At 37.5% G+C, this 17,269-nt stretch overlaps 1 protein-coding gene across 1 annotated transcript; it reads right to left on the bottom strand.

Moving 5' to 3' along the window:
• Nucleotides 1-14,909: 14,909 nt before the first annotated feature.
• On the bottom strand, nt 14,910-16,442 carry LOC130713140 (uncharacterized). Its single transcript, XM_057562936.1, has 2 exons — nt 15,710-16,442; nt 14,910-15,508 (listed from the first exon to the last, which is right to left on the bottom strand). Exons 1-2 carry the CDS (start codon nt 16,440-16,442, stop codon nt 14,910-14,912), a joined length of 1,332 nt encoding a protein of 443 aa, XP_057418919.1.
• Nucleotides 16,443-17,269: the final 827 nt, after the last annotated feature.

Genomic DNA, 17,269 nt, shown 5'->3' with positions numbered 1-17,269 from the left:
CGCAATCATTTTCCGTTTAGATTCCTTATGGTTTATTCGTTAATGAAAACTTTCGAATTGAATTAGTCAGGTTATGAGTTTAGTTCTTGAAGACTAAGTTCTCTAAGGTCTCTAGTTTTCAAAATTCTATTCATTCTAAATTTGCCAAAATCCCACCAAATGTAAATCCCGGTGAAAGTCTAAGTATACAAACGAATGGCTAGGTCTCAAACCCCATGTTTGGACTTGCCTAGGGTTGTTCCTCCAACCCGAAAGATCAAAAGGAATCAGTTCAGTGATTCTTCGCTCCGAAAACGCGTCAATGCGCACAATTTAATAAACCATCAATATCATAAGTCATGGAAACAACATAACAATAATTCATCATCATAACCAATATCAAAGTAATACACAAGTCGAATTTATCGACGCCTATCATGCATCATTAGCTAATAGGTAAGTTGCCCTAACCTCGAGTTGCTCCAGCCTCTTGGTATGGGTTCTCCTCACACAGTTGCTCCGTAGTACCTAAAGTTCCTTCAACTGAACCTCGGAGAAAACAAAGCAGAAATCCAAACAAAATCGATTAGCTCGATCACAACACAACTAATTAACGATAGACAAAGCATTTGAAGCTTCAGAGTACAACAATCGAGCACGAGAGGACGAGTTATCGCAAAAACGAAAACCTCCCCCCCTAAACATGCTCTCGGCCCTAAAGAGGAAAAGGGTTCCGGCGCTTTTTCTTCGATCTAATTTAATTCCTAGGTAGTTTTAGGGTAAAACTAGGGTAAAGAAACTGTCGGAAAAATTTTAGAACGACCAGGTCGAATTACGACTAGTTAGGGGCATTTTGGTCCAAAATTAAAGCTCAAAAACTCAAAGTTAAAACTTCGGAAAACAAATTTGATGGGAATGTTCACAACGGCATTTGTAGCAACTAATCCTAAAGGCACTAAGTCGGATTGTGGCTTTTCGACATTAAAGTTTCAATATGTGCGCAAAAGGGTTTTTATACAGATTTTCAGATCTTTGACAACTCGATCGAAATCGGCGAACAACGGCGAGTGTTCTAGGTTGTTGGGCAAGTATGGAAGGTAGTTCAAAAGAAAAATCGGGAAAATCGGACATTTTTACGAAAATCTCGAAACTTTGAGCTCAGAAAGAGATAAAGAAACGCGATAAAAAGAATGATCAGAGGTAAGAATCAAGCAAGTTACCTCGATGCCGTGAAATAGAGACAAATTGCTCGAAGATCGGTCGAGAAACGACGAAGTTCTTCTCCTCCCCTTGCTCCTTCAAACCCGCGGCCTCAATGGTAGTTGTGGGAGATATTTTGATTTTTTTTTTTTTACTATTTATAGGAGAGTGAAATCGCGGGAAAATGAATATTTCGCGATTCCGATTTTGCAGCACGTTCATCGGTGAATTCTAAGCGAGATTCTGGCGACAGAATTCCAGAACTCAAAACAAATCTCTTGAATTTGGGAAAAACGATCCAAAAGCGGTGTAAGTTAATTTGCCCCAAAAAACTACTTTTTGCTGTGAAGGTCGAATGACAAAACTTCGTTCTGAAGAAAGATTGGAAACGTCGAAAGAAATTTGGCAACACGGATGGAAACTTCGAATAGAAAAAGTCTTCATTCAGTGATTGAATTTAGGGTTTTTAAAGAAAAGAATTTAGCGTCGTCGGACTTCCGAGAAACGAATCCTATCGTGCGTACAGTCCAGAGTTCCGAAATGAAACACTGGTCGAAGGAAAAATAAAGAGAACTTCTTATTTTTCCAAGGATTTGAAATTTCGCTTAAATGTTGCTTTAAGAGCGGAATTAGCCCATTCTGGACACTCTCGCCATAAGGCGGGTGTGCAGACGACTCACACTAACTCCTAAAACGACTATGGTACTATCCTCAAGCAATTCCTGAGCTTTCTTCTTCATTAAATTTTCCCAAACAGCAAACTCATGTCACGCTTACACTGATTCTACGCGTGAGTCGGAAAAATAACATTCAATCCAGTTCTGCAAATCTGGGTCTTACACACGGGATTTCCACGAAAGAAGATGAGCTCATCTTAAGTTATTGCTCCTCGCGGATGTATTCGAAATAATTATTAATTACTCCCAATTGCTTATGATTACATGCTGAAATATTTCTTAGAACCTCTATGTTCTTCATATCTATTTGGATTGATCCCCTTACAATCATGACTTGCTTGTAAGTATTGCATTCACATAGGACAATTAACAATAACTTAATGGTGAGTTAATTTAATAAGAGGGTACGGTTCACACAATTGTTAATTAGGAAAACATATATAAAAACAGAGGGAGATGATCCAACATCATTGCAATCTTATGAGGCTTTCTTATTCTAACTCTTTCTTTCTATTTGTTTACTTTCTTTCATGCTTACACCAACCTTTTCAAATGTAGATTTGCATGCTTAGATATGAATATGAATTTACCCCTAGAATTAGTTTGACCTCTCGATTCCTTGGGTTTGATAACTGAGACTTACAATCATGTATCACTTGAGTGATAGAGTACACTTGCCCTAATTTGTGGATGTGTGATTTTAGCTTAACAAGAGGCTGAGGCCGAGGGAAACATAGGAGGAGGGGGTCGACGTGCAATCAGGCTGAGGGTGAGGGGGTGGAGGTTGCAGGTGAATGTACAAGGGTTTGAGGAATGAGGGAGAGAATAGACTTGGAACATGAGACAGATAAATCGATGAATTTTAGCATCGATTGGTCGATGCTAAGCCTGGGGATCCGTGAGCGTTTGTTCCAACCGATGCTAATGTTACTTAAAACACTGCTAATTGTCAACGAGCGGACGTTATATTGGCTAGTTATTTTAGCTTATGTCATAGCTGATGTTATATACTAGATATCTGACGCTAATTTAATGTGAGATGTTTTTGACTGTTTGCGTTGGTCAGCCGACGCCTAAATAGGGTATGATCGTGGCCACTGGCATCATATTTTTCTTCCTCAAATATCGACACTTATATCTAGCTGACAATCCTAGCTAGCAGCCAAAATATAACATCTTTATCGAATATTCCTCTCAAATGAGTTCGAACACTACTTAATTTCGACAATAACGAGAAACGAGGCTCAGTTTAATCATGTCAGGGGTGGAATTCGACCTTCACAATATAAACCTGACTTCACATTATTTTGAGAAAAAACACCGTATTATTATTTTTACTTGTTATAAAAAGTAGGGATTTAGAAAGAAATCATTTTAATTTTTTGGGCGTAAAAAATGATTTAGAAAGTAGGGATTTAGACACCGTATATTATATATAGTACATGTTATCAGCAGTATAATTTTTTGGGCGTAAAATTGATTAAGAAAGAAGTCATTTTAATTTTTGGACCAAAATTTTCCTTTTCATTTTTTTTTAAGTGATAGGCAGCATCTATCAATAATACCAAAAGAAGAGATTATGGTGATGCAAATTGAGTTATGTGGAATTTATTACACCAGACATGGAAAGGGACTGGTGCTAAATGAGCAATGGAACAGTTCCTATATGGAGGATATGGCTAGAACTCCACAAAGGAGAAATCCTAATAATCTCGATCGTGACTTTCTTATTTTAATTTTTCCGTCTAGCTTTACATCTCCCATTCCCAGTACTTTTTTTCTTTCTTTCTATATGTATCTTGTTTTGTCTTCTACTATAAATTAATCTGCAAATATTTGACCCACGTAAAGTTACCAGCAAAAAAAAATTCATGTAGATAATGAGGTCTCAAGTATAATTAAATCACACGGTTCAATCTTTTTTTTTTCTTTCTTTCTTTCTTTATTTAAATGAAAAAGGAAATAAAAAATACATTAAAAGCAAAGCAAAAAGCATGATGTATGTATATACTACAAGCAATTTCAGTGGCTCTTATTGTTTCAAGGTTTTATATTGATTTGCTTAGCCTTGGAAACAAAAGCTTCGAGAAGAAGCCATTAATTAAAAGAAAATGAAAGACATTCCTAGCTAACATTTACCACCCAAAATGACAGCGCAACATTTACTAAAATGTGCGATTAACGAAATATAACAATGCTGTTAATGATGATTAGTTTCCTTAGGCAATGTATCAGATAATCTGTCTTTGTTGATATCATATCTATCATGATATGATATCATCTGTATTTTTTTGTTAATTTTATTTTTTTAGTGTTAATTGAGGTATCTTCACAACTAATAGTCATATGTAATAAATTCATCGTCTCCTTATCAGTGCACTAAACTTTATGAGACTGGCAAAGATTTGGATGTATAGAATTTCAACTCGTATCATTTTTTTATAGATAAATATTAGTTGTTAGTAATGTTAGTTGTAAGACTCGGTTCTAGGACATATTATTTTAATATTAATATTAAATACTATCATATGAATTGTTTGTGTTATGTGTGATATAATGTCTTTATAAGGGCAATTATTTGGTATATGAAATGTTAAGTCTTGGTAATGTCTGGGCGTCGATGGATGTAACATTACGAGTGTTTTGACTGTAATATTGCTAGGGTTCCGTGACGGCAACATTTAAGGTAAAAAATGCCCCGACAGTGGCGTTGTGTTGACGAATTACGTCGGCGAGGACGATTTCATGGGTCATACCTTATGGGAAGGTGTTGGGCATGACTCTAAGGATATTCCATGCGAGAATATTCCTTTTGATATTTTTGAAGGGTTTTATTTAAATAAATTGAGTTTTTATTTAAATAAAATGTATTTAATTATTTTTAACCTATAGTTTATTAAATAATTAATTCCGAAAATATTTCTGAGATATTATGGAGTTGATGCACGAAATTTTGGAGGCAAAGTTGATGATAGGGTTTTTGAATTCAAAATATGAGGTTTTATGGTGCTTTAAGAGGGAAACGTAGTGGTTAATGCACTTAATCACATGTTCCTTGACTTGATTTTGTGTTACACAATTTTTTAAAAAAAAAATATGAATGGAAGGAGGTGGTGGGCGGCCAAGAGGAGTGAGGAAGTGAAGGTGAGACTTTTTCATGTTTAAGGAGGTTTATATGTGATTATGAAGAAGGAGAAGATCAAGGAATGCAGTTTCCTTGACCACAAAAATGGAGGGACTAGGATTTGAATGTTTAATTTTTAAAATGACTACTTTCAAAATAAATATTCCTTCATTAAAGTCATAAATGACTTGTTTTTTAATCTTTAAAAGTTAAAGTTTTAATTCCAATTAAATGGAGGATTAAAGCATGGTTTTAAAGAGAGTTTTGGACTAGAAAATAATTTGCAAAATGACCCTAGTTGACAAAGCAATGGCCGGAATTTTCAAAGAGGTTTTGGAGTGAATTATGCATTCATTTCCTTCTTGAATGTCTTGTCCCCTACTCACTAGTATAAATAGAGCATTTCCCCCTCTCATTTCTTCACACCACTCACTAGCTTCTTCTTTCCTTCTAGCCGTGAGTTCTCTCCCTCCCTCTCTAGTTCATCTTTTGTTTTCTTTCTTGCTTTCTTCTTTGATTAGGGAAGACTCTGGTCATTCTCATTATGCTCTGTGGTTGCAGTGAATATTGATCTTCCACATCCAAAAGAGAATGATCATTTGATCTAATAATCAAGGAAAGAGTTGTGAAAATTGTGTTTTTCTTCAAAGTGCTCTTATGATGTTTTTATGATCTTCAAACAAAATATTTTAGAAAGGAGGTTTTGATCTTACGAAAGAGAAAGTTTTGGATTTTCAAATAGAATTTCAAATGCCAAGGGTATGGGTATATTATCGCTTATATAGTAATGTTAATCTGTCTGTTCGTTGGTAGAACATTTCTGAGTGTAGACCTAGTTTCAAGGAGCAACCCAAGACTTTTAGGAAAGCTTGATTGTGCTTGATATGTATGGTTATGTATGCCCTGCTATGGATTGTTAGAGCATCTTCAGTGCTAGTTCTTAGTTCTTAGCACAATTCATGTGGGCCTGTATTGCCATATGTGCTTAAGCAACTTTTTTGCAGATTTTTCTCTAACCATGAGTTCTTAGCACTATTCATCCGGCCCCACAATACCATTATATTAATATTTTTTATTTCCATATAATTTTGATTTAAATTTAAATGCTAATTCAATACTTAAATTAAATGAAGGAGATAAAAAAATTAATTTTTTATGCTAAGAACTCAAAAAGTAAAACTTCTTATATAAGAACCTACTTATTTTTAAGAACTAAGAACTCCACGTCATCCCCTCCAGTGGTTAAGAACTCAGTTCTCAGTTATCAGTTCTTAACTTAAAAATAAGAACTAAGAACCTTGCATTGTATATGCTCTTAGAATGAACATGATCGTAGGAATACCAATGATTGTATATGCTAGAGATGATATATGATTATTGATGCAATAAATTCTGGTCGTTATTATGAACATGCCTATGTGATTAGGATGTTAGCCTTATTTATTATATGCATGCATGTTATATTCCTAAATATGATGTTCATGGGATGAACATGAAAGGCTTAAGGCCTAGAGCTGACTTGCATGACATGAGTTTGTGACCAAGTGACTGGACAGGGCTAGTCTGCGGCGAGGTTCAGGGGATGGACCTGAACGAGGACGAACGTGATACGACATTTTGTTAGTGAGGGCTAACCTCGATCGTGGAGTTGTGGGACAGTTGTGCGTTGGCTGAGAGCCGACCTCGATCGTGGACTAGTGTTTGTCCTTCCTTTCCATGAGGGATTGGCTAAATGGATATTCGAAGCGTCTGCATGCAACAGCATGAACATTGACTAACTAAACTTAGAACTATGATATAGTTCCCCCTACTTGTGAATCATAGAACTTAATATAACTCCCCTTATTTGCGAATGTTAGCTTAGGGAATGACTTGAGATTGATAGGTAGTATAACTTACTTGTGACATGTGAGTGTTAGAAGTTTACCCTTGCTTGTTTGTTGTTTGGGACGCTTAACGCCCAAAAGACGAGCATGTGTGCGATCAGCCGAGATGAGACCTGTACCTGCTCGACATGGATGACGATACAACTTGGGATATTGATCATACTCGAAGGCGTTATATCTACACCGATCGTGTACAGGGATGGAGGTGCACACGTCAGAGGTGATCCCTTATCCTCATTTGTTATCACGAGACTCTCAGGATGCCATATTCTCCACCTCAATTCGCACTAGAAGCTGTATTTGACGCCGATAGGATCACCGAGGAGGTTCCCAACCAGGATTCACACTAGAAGTTGTAGCTTGTTATTTAACAAGCTATATTTTGAGAAGGTTTTATTTCGACTAAAATTTACTCACGTTTTTTGAAAAAAATTACTAAAGTGACTCTCTAGAAATATGGGATGGTACATTAGTAAATTAGTCATCCTCAGAGTTCGAATCTGAACCTTTCACCGTCCCAAACTCTTATGTCCCCAAACTCTTATCACTTGAGGCATGGGCGGATCTACTTGTAAGTGAGGGGGTTCAGTTGAACCCCCTGAACCATTTTTTTTTGCACTTACACCTCTATATAATACTCCCTCCGTTCCTAATTATAAGACCTAGTTTCAAAATTTTCATGTTCCTAAATATAAGACCTCTTACAATAATCTAGCAAAATGTTTTGTATTCTTCCATATTTACCGCTCACATTAATTGTATGTTTTCAATTCCAAAGTTACCACCTACCATTAATTACTACTAATCCAACTAACTATGACTTTTGATATAAATGCAATGATTATTAGTGAGAGAAAATGACAGAGGGTAAATAGGGAAGAATGCATGCATTTTTAAAAAATCAATACACTAATTAGTCACATTAAGTGCTTTCTTAATAAGCGTAATTTTTTGGAATATGTCATATTTAGGAACGGAGGGAGTATATTTTTTGAACCCCCTGAAAATTTTAAATTATATTAGTAGACTAAGTTTTGCACCTATTTGCACTAAAGACTTACCATCACTTACTCCTCTCACTCTCTCACACACTCAACCACTCATCCTCTTTCTCTCGCTACCCTAAATCCCACCCAACTGAGATGTGGGAATTGCAATCAGAATCATCGTATGCAAAATAGTTCAATCTCAAATTATGCTTCCTTTGTTCAATTTTTCTGTTCGAGTTAGCTACTTAATTCTTGAAGACAATCGAATTATTCATTTATCTGATCTTTATTGAATTGAAAACGTTCAATGAGAATAATATATTTTTCTGGTGTTTTCAGTTTAGATTTCTCACCTCAGTTGATCAATTTAAACTAAGATATTTTGCATGTGCATATATACATAAATATTAATGCATCATACATACTTATACATGTACATATATACATAAATATTTGCAAATACAAAATTTTAAGTGACAGGTACTTTTTCCTTTGTTTTTACTTATTTGGGCTGCTATTTTCACTAGTAAGTAAAATGATAAGAGAAAGTCGCTTTTATATATTTCTGCAAGTTTTATGTAATATTTAACTTTATTCAGTTTTCCTTCAATTGAGGGGAGAAAAGTATCGCTATTGTTAGTGCAAATTATTCAACAATTTCATAATATGAAATCACGTAGAGGACAACTATGACTTGTATGATTTCTAATGTATAAACATATTAAAGTTGTTTTTAATTATATTTTTACCGATGTGTTCATGTGAAAAATTTGAACCCCCTGACCGGGGTTCTGGATCCGCCACTGACTTGAGGTAAACAGCTCGGATCATATTCAACAGTTGCATTTTAACTAGAAAATAAGGAGCTAGCCATTATGAAAATCTGGGGATCAGTTATACATACATTTATCAATTAATTTTCGCCCCCCTCGTCCGCTGTGGCTGGAGTTGCAGGTTTACATATATCTGAAGATGAGAGTGGTCACACTCATTCCCTCGTAATAATACAAATCTTACTATTTTATATCAATTTTACTCATTTTGGTAATGTAGCCAAAACCTTTTCCGCATTTTGATGAATTCACCCTTTCCTCTACCTGTATTAGTATGTTTCAATCCAATGAACCGCCTAACCCAAACTGAACTAATACTGAGTTTAATTAAACACTTTTTTTTACAAGAGGAAGGCTAATTTTTTGGTAACAAGAGAAGGCTAATTAAAGCTTATAAAACTAAGTTTGTTTAAACTTTTTTTATGAGAATGACGGGCTAAGCCTCCAGCTTTTTAAACTTTAAACACTATTTTCCTTAGGCTTTTTTATATTTAAACCTGCACAGAGTCAAATTATCCCAATAAGTTCTATCCCTGTTATTTATCTATCAATTTACTTGTTTTATGTATACGGAAACACCAAGTGATGTAAAATTATCATTTAAGTTTAAGTTTGTTAACTATTTAATGACATAAGTATTACACCTCTCAGAGTATGATAAAACTTACATTTGTTTACTACAATTGAATCTTAAGGCAGTTCCAAAGCAGTACAAACCACGAAAGAACCTTTATCAATCGTCGGTTGGCTTTCGGTCATCAATGTGACATTTAGCGGCGGGTAAAGATAGTGCTAAGTACACCGTCAATTTTGTGTCGGCTGGACGAGCTAGTGCAATGGCGAGAACTTTAGTACTGTCGGTATGGTCGACTCTGACTGTCATCTTTTTCTCCGCCAAGATTTAATTTCATTATATGCTTCTCTATGCCAAAACTCAGACAAACCCTATACCTTGTCTGTCGCCCCCAACCATCAGCCGTTCTTCACCTCCCCTAATCCCTCATCTGTCGCGCCTAGCCATGAACCCCACCCAAACCGTCGCACCCGCTTCGCCGCTATGAGCCGCCTCCGTCCCTCGTCTTGGAATATGGTCCTCTCTTCGGCGGCCCTCGTCCTCCCTCCAGCGAGTCAACATGTTCCACCCGCCACCCTCACTTTCTCCCACGGCCACCAGATCCTCCATCCTCACCTTCTCCCTCGGCCACCAGATCCTCCGCCATCACCCTCTTCCCCAGCCTGTCTTCCACCGCCCCACTATCGTTTTTTCGGGAACTGTACCGTTGCCGCTCCACCGTGACTGACAGTCCCCTCTATCACTTTTCCGCGAGCCGCCAATCCGCTAGCAACGATTGTGCTGTGCTTAGAGCCTTCCCCCGTTGAAATTTTTGATATTCAAACTTGTTTCAGATGTGGTCCTTGAGTGTTTTCGCACACTATTCATATTCAAACTTTTTTAACAAGGTTATTCGTTGATCTTTATTATTGTATTGATTTTATGTTTTCTATGCCACTTATATTAATTTGATTATATAAGAAAGTGTTATAATTATGTGTAAGTGCAGATAATGGTTTGTTAGGATATACAAATGAGTATAAATATTGATTCATGAAATGTGAACTCTAATTTGTTTGTTATTATTAGTTATATTAACTTCAATGTATATGAAACTGCTGAAATTATATGTAATGAAGATAATGGTTTGTGTTAGGAAATCATGATGAGTGTATCTATTGAAAAGAATTATGAATTTTTATATGATGGTTAAAGTTTGTATATGTATTATTTGTATTGTGTTCTGATATATTATGTTAACCAAGCTGGGCCAATGACGCTATTCAGATAGCTTGTTCGGATTGTGTTACCCGTGCTGAGAGGGGTTGAACAACTAATTCATGTGTGTTCCAGTATGGAACTACTGTGAGGTCTAACCAAACTAGAGAGCGAACAAGAAGTAAACAAGCGAGTAAAAATGCGTGAAATGATAGATCCCCACCGCTTGGGTGGCGCCTGTTATTTATAGCTTGGGTTTTGGTCCGGTTGGACCAAGGGTTACCCGGCCCATTTGGTACATAAGTTTGGTCAGCCCAATTGTGAAATACATTGATCCGCCCATATCAGTCCACAAACCCTCAAGACACTAAGACTTAGTATAAGGCGAACGTGTCTTTAATAAGCCCTCAACTATTAAATCAAATACAATGCCAAATAAAGGGCGTGTAAATTCTAATACTTGTAAATTTTGGCAAAACAGATAATGATAATCACATTAACCCAACTTGTCTTTCGTCCCCTTTCTTTGTGTGTTGAATCAACTCGTCAAGTCCCTTCAACTGCCACTTCATATTCCCTTACCGTAGTAAATTTCCAAGTAATCATTACTTTACCTGTCATAAATATATCAACGAGATACCCTGCATTTACTTGGGAACTTGGTGCAACAGTGTTATTATGTATTTTAAAATCCCACTAGAACAATCATCAAAAGAAAGCCAATTAAATTCGCACACAAAATTAAATTTACATATGAAAAGTCATACCCCTTTCCTGCAACGTTTAGTCCTTGGACCAACATACCCCTTACAGTCTGTGACAATTCAATCGTCTTTGAAACGTTGCGTCTTCCGGACTGAAATGCCCTTTTGATTCGACCCTCACAACGAATCACATCCATTCAAATTCAAATTTTTGGACCAAAATGTCAATTCAGTCCAAACGTCAAACCTGTCCTTTGAGTACACGCGTGAAGACACGCGTCTACTCAACATTTAACCTGCGCATTAACTCACCCTTTCACCTCACCTTTTCATCTTCTCTTCCTTCCCTATATAAAGTCCCAAATTCATACCTTGCTCCCACATTCTTATCCTTTCCTCATCTGCACTCTCTCTTTTCACCTTAACGAAAAGAGTTTAAATTTTGTTGTTCTGCCAAAGAGCTCCTTCATCCTGCAACAATCTCCGCTTACATTGATCTTCACAGATCAAGCTTTCGTTCTCCAGTCTCCGTTTTCTTAAGGTAAACTCATCTTCCCTCTTTCTCTGCTACTTGCTATTTCTATTTTCTTCTTGTTATGTTTATTTTCCAACACTAAACCTTCTTCCCATCTCGAGAAATTTTATACCTATCTTTAGTACTCTAAACCCAGAAACCTTAAACCCAAACTCATCTTTCATCTCATACTTCTCCTCTTCTGCTTTCAGGAATTTCCCTTAAAAATGGCTGCAAAACGTACTCGTAGAGAGCACTCTACTCCTATAGTTCCACCTACTGCAGATTCCCTATGGGTTGCTAGTAAAATTAAAAAACAATTCTCCAAACACTGTACCCCAAAAGCTGTTGTAGATTTGGTCACTAAATACAATTTTAGGAAAGATGGCCTAGATGCCCACTTAGACATAATTCCATGCTCTCCTGATGAACCATGCTGTTTTGGAAAAATAGATGGTCAAGGGCGAAACTTCACATACCTCTTCGAAACCTTATTCTCCGAATTGAAATACACCTTGCCTTTTTCTGACTTCACCTGCTCCGTATTGACTCTTTTAAATGTAGCCCCAACACAACTTCATGGTAACGCCTGGGCTTACCTAAAAGCTTTTGAAATTTTATGCCTTACCCTGAACATTGAACCCACTAGTAATAAATTCTTCTATTTCTTTGAAACTTGCGGGCGAAACGTTAGAGGTGAATACGTTTCGCTAGCCACTGCTAGGGGTTTAGGGCTGTTTACTTTGTTCAAAAGTCACTATAAACATTTCAAAGGAAAATTTTTCAAACTTCGCGAATCTGAACAATGCAAAGATATATTCTATTTTGACGATGGAAGTCCACGATTTCCATTCTACTGGACGAACCAGTATGAAGTCATCATCAAACTTCCCGATGATGCTTTGAATGAAGAAGAACTAGTAGATTGCCGACTTCTGTCTGGCTTAGGATTGAATCTTACAGATTTTATGGCTGCCCTTTCTAAGAATGAAGTGAGTAAATATGTTGGTAAGGCATCCTATTTTGCATTTTGTCTTCCCCTCGTATACCAATTGCCCTCTTATATTCTAATATCGTTTTGCTGTTACGGGTAAAATGGCTCGCCTCACTGAAGATGACATCCTCCGCTTCCGTCGTGAACAACAAGCTGCTCGTGAGAAAAGGAATCCTTCAAAATCCCTCGCCGACCAAGACACTAGCCACTCTGGGACTGAAATTGGCCGCCCTACCAAGAAAAAGAAAAAAATGAAGAACCTGCTTCTGTCAAAAGCAAGACTCCCAACCAGACTTCGCTAGATCATTTCATGAACAAGGGTGATGTGCCTGGGGCGAACAAAGGTGGTTCGTCCAGTGCTCCACCCGTTGGCTGGAAAAACTTGTTGAAGGGATTCGAGGAATTGACCTCAGATGAGGTGACTTCGCTCTGGGACTCCAAGATTGACTTTAATTCCTTGGTGGAGACGAATCTGGTTTTTGAAGCAGACCGGGAGAAAATGAGAAGAATCGTCTTGAAAGAAGCTTGCCAAGCTATGATGACTAAGGGCTTGGAGATTGCTGCCATCTCCAAGATGGTTGAACTGGAGTCCGCTGGATTCGATGGCCTCGCTAATGCTAAGCTTGTGGAGGAAAAAGAAAAAGAAATTGGAAAAATGAAGACAACACTGAAGTTATTGGACAAGTCCAACAAAGCCAATGAAAAGAAAGCCGCTGATTTGGCTTCAAAAATTGAAGGTTTGAAGAAGACTGCTGAAGAGAACAATGCTTCCGTTCAAGAATTGACTAAAGAAAATGAAAAAGTGAAGGTTGACCTCGCCCAACTCACTGCAGTGCACAATCAAGTGCTCGAAGAGAATTCCAAAATGAAAACAGAAGTCTCTGAATTAAAATGTTCTGTCCTGGACCAATTTGAAGCTGGCTTTGCGAAAGCGATGAGTCAAGTCACCTTCCTTAATCCTGACCTGGAGATCAACTTGGAGAATACAAACCCTTATGCTCGCATTGTGGATGGTAAATTGATCAGCCCGGATAACGCGGATGAAGAAGAAGAAGAAGAAGAAGAAGAAGAAGAAGAAGAAGAAGAATGAGGAAGAAAATGCTAACAATAAAGAGGGAGAAGGAGAAAACAACTAACTCCAAATCTCTCTCTTCCTTTGTCAGATTATGTAAAAGACCTCCGGTCTCTTTTGTTTTTCTGTTCCTTTATTCCTCCTGCTTTCTTTTATGTAACAATTTCCTTGAGTGCAATGAATTTCTCTTCAGTGTTACACAAATGTTTTAATTTCTTCGCCCTTCAAGATCTTCACATAATCTAATTGTTTCTACTAAAACTTTCATGTCCTCTAATACACTAATATATTTCTTCGCTCACACAAAGAAATGTAAAAATAACTTATTCTATGGCTAGGCATTATTCTAAACAGTCATCAAAGCTAGCAATATAACTTCAATATTAAAGCTCAAAATATAACTTAATGGAAATTTCATTCACTAACCTTTTCATCAGAATCGCTCCGCCCTTCTTTACTGTTTATAACGAAATAACTTGTTAAGCGATTAGAATCATCTCGCTTTTCTTATTCTACTGTATATAGTAAAATACTCCTGAGTGAATCTCAAAGATTTTGTAAAGTTTAAACTCAATCAACTACTTTGGAATCATAAGGCCTTTGTGTGTATAACTTAGTCAAATTTTTCATTTTTTGACTTAGTTATTCATGGAAATCAAAGTCACAATATTTGATTTCATTAATATGCTCGCGTGGAGACTTGTGCTTAGTTTGGACAAGCTTAAATCCAATTTAAGGCTGTGCTTATGAATTCGTGGTCAAATGCTCTTGTTTTAAGAGACTTACTCTTTCTCAATTGTTTGACGTCGCTCAATTGATAGACCTTAGTTGATACGTTTCCGCTATAAGAAAAAAATAAAATGTTACGCCCTTGAACATTTTTTTAAAAGGTTATGCCTCGTTAAAAACTCTCCCGCCTGGGGTAGAGAAAAGAGTGCATACCTGTTTATTCATTAATATGTGATGCCTCGTTAAAAACTCTCCTTTTCAGGTAGAGAAAAGAGCATGTCAAACTTAGTCTTACACAACAAACATAATCCTAAACAACATGGAGAACCAACATAATATGTCACACACACAACTGAAACAACGAACGTAGTCTTCAACATACACAAATTGAAACAAACTGTACAAACATAAAGCAACCTGGACGAACATCTTGCACTTCAACTGTAATAGTAGCGGAGATGATGTACGTTCCAAGCCCTCGGTATCCTTCGCCCAGACAATTCTTCCAAATGGTACGCCCCTTGTCCCAACTCCCTTCGAATTTTGTAAGGTCCTTCCCAATTTGGTGACAACTTTGAATCGTATGGTCCTCTTGTCTTTCTTCTCAGCACCAAATCACCTGCTTCCATCTGTCTTGGAACCACCCTTGTATTGTATCGCCTTTCTGACATTTGCTTTACCACTGCTTGTCTCAAACGAACCTCTGCCTGAGTCTCATCAGCCAAATTCAAATCAACAAGTCTATTCATATCGTTATGTTCCTCATTATAAGTTGCCACCCTGAATGTTACATCTTGAACTTCCACTGGAATCATAGCATCAACCCCATAAGTTAACTTGAAAGGTGTCTCGCCCGTTGTGGATTGTAGAGTCGTATTGTATGCCCAAATAACAGTAATCAATTCATCTGCCCATAATCCTTTTGCTTCGCCCAAACGCTTTTTTACTCCATTCAAAATCACTTTATTTGCGGACTCTACCTGCCCATTTGATTGTGGATGCTCCACCAAAGCGAAACGCATTTCAATATCCATTTCTGCACAAATAAATTTCACACTTCTGCTAGTAAACTGTGTCCCATTGTCTGAAATGATTGTGGCCGGAACACCAAACCTACAAATTAGCTTCCTCCAGTAAAACTTTTTAACTTTTTCTGCTGTTATCTTCGCCATTGATTCCGCCTCGATCCACTTAGTAAAATAATCCACTGTCACTAAGACGAATTTAACTTGTGAACCTGCTGGAGTAAAAGGTCCCAAGATATCCACGCCCCACATTGCAAATGGCCATGATGAACTCATTGAACTCAACGTCTCCGGCGGTTCCCTATGCAAATCTGCGTACATCTGACACTTTACACACTTTTTTGCATATTCCATACAATCTGACCTCAGTGTTGGCCAGTAAAACCCTGCTCTTAAGACTTTTGCTGCTAAAGATCTTCCACCTACGTGACTTGCACACACTCCTTCATGCACTTCAAACATAATTCTGTCAGCCTCTTCTTTGGAAACGCACCTCAACAGTGGAACTCCTACTCCCCTTCTGTACAATTGATCGCCCAACAGGGTGTAGTGGCTTGCCTCTCGAATCTGATCCTTAGTAAATAAAAGCAAATCAGCCCCTTCCGCCTCTAAACGTAGCTTGATTCGATCCATCCCGTCTTGATCTATCACCATCGGAATTGCCATAACTTCCTCATTTTCAATGCTGGGACTGTTTAAAACTTCCTGAATCACTGACTTGTTGTTCCCTGGTTTCTTGGTACTTGCTAACTTTGACAAGATGTCATCCCTCGTGTTCTCTTCTCTTGGAACATGGTTGATCTGCACTTTCGCCACCTGCTTCATCAAATTCTGAGCCTTCACCAAGTATTTGGCTAACTGTGCATCCTTCGCCTGATATTCTCCTTGGATTTGTCTTGACACTATTTGTGAATCTGTCTTGATCCTGATGCTTTGTACGCCCATTTCGATCGCCAATCTCAGCCCTGCAATTATAGCCTCATACTCTGCCTGATTATTGGTGGCTTTAAAATCAAACTTCAATGACTGTTCAATTGTTACACCTCATGTTCCTTCTAAAATCACTCCAGCTCCACTACCCTTAATATTGGATGAACCATCAACTGATAAACTCCATTCACCTGACTCTTCACTTTTCTCGTCTGGAGACATTTCATTAACAAAATCAATCAAAGTTTGTGCTTTAACCTGTCCTTTCTTCTCAAATGAAATTCCAAACTCAGACAATTCAACATCCCATGAAACCATCCTTCCTGCTAAGTCAGGCTTTTGTAACACTTGGCGAAGTGGCAAGTCAGTTTTGACTACCACTGGAAAGCCTTGAAAATAAGGTCTTAACTTCCTGGCGGATATAATCAAGGTCAAAGCAGCCTTTTCTATTTTTTGGTATCTCAGTTCTGCCCCTTGGAGTGCGTGACTCACAAAATATATGATCCTCAGATCATCCTTAAGTTCTTGCAATAAAACTGAGCTAACAGCGCTATCAGATATTGAAATAAATATTGACAGCGAAATACCTGGCACTGGCTTTGATAAGATTGGTGGTTTTGATAAGTGCTCCTTCAAACTTTGAAACGCCACTTCACACTCCTCTGTCCATTGGAACGCCTTGTTTTTCCTCAAACACTGGAAGAATGGAGCTAATTTATTTCCAGAACATGGTAAGAATCTCGCCAGGGCTGCAATTCTTCCCATTAACTTTTGCACATCTTTTACTGAGGTGGGACTCTGCATTTCAATAATAGCTTTGTATTTATCAGGATTTGCTTCAA

The sequence above is a fragment of the Lotus japonicus genome, chromosome 4 (assembly GCF_012489685.1).
Source record: "Lotus japonicus ecotype B-129 chromosome 4, LjGifu_v1.2".
Lineage (NCBI taxonomy): Eukaryota > Viridiplantae > Streptophyta > Magnoliopsida > Fabales > Fabaceae > Lotus > Lotus japonicus.
Note: the sequence above shows the minus strand (reverse complement) of the source record. Positions and strands in the feature narration are given on the sequence as shown.

Bases quoted from the DNA above. Each gene is read 5' to 3' on its own strand.
- LOC130713140 (XM_057562936.1), bottom strand. From the start codon at position 16,442: ATGGGCGTACAAAGCATCAGGATCAAGACAGATTCACAAATAGTGTCA. The intron at 15,509-15,709 runs GTTCACAAGTTA...TTATTTGTGCAG, and splicing joins GGGACCTTTTACTCCAGCAG to AAATGGATATTGAAATGCGT.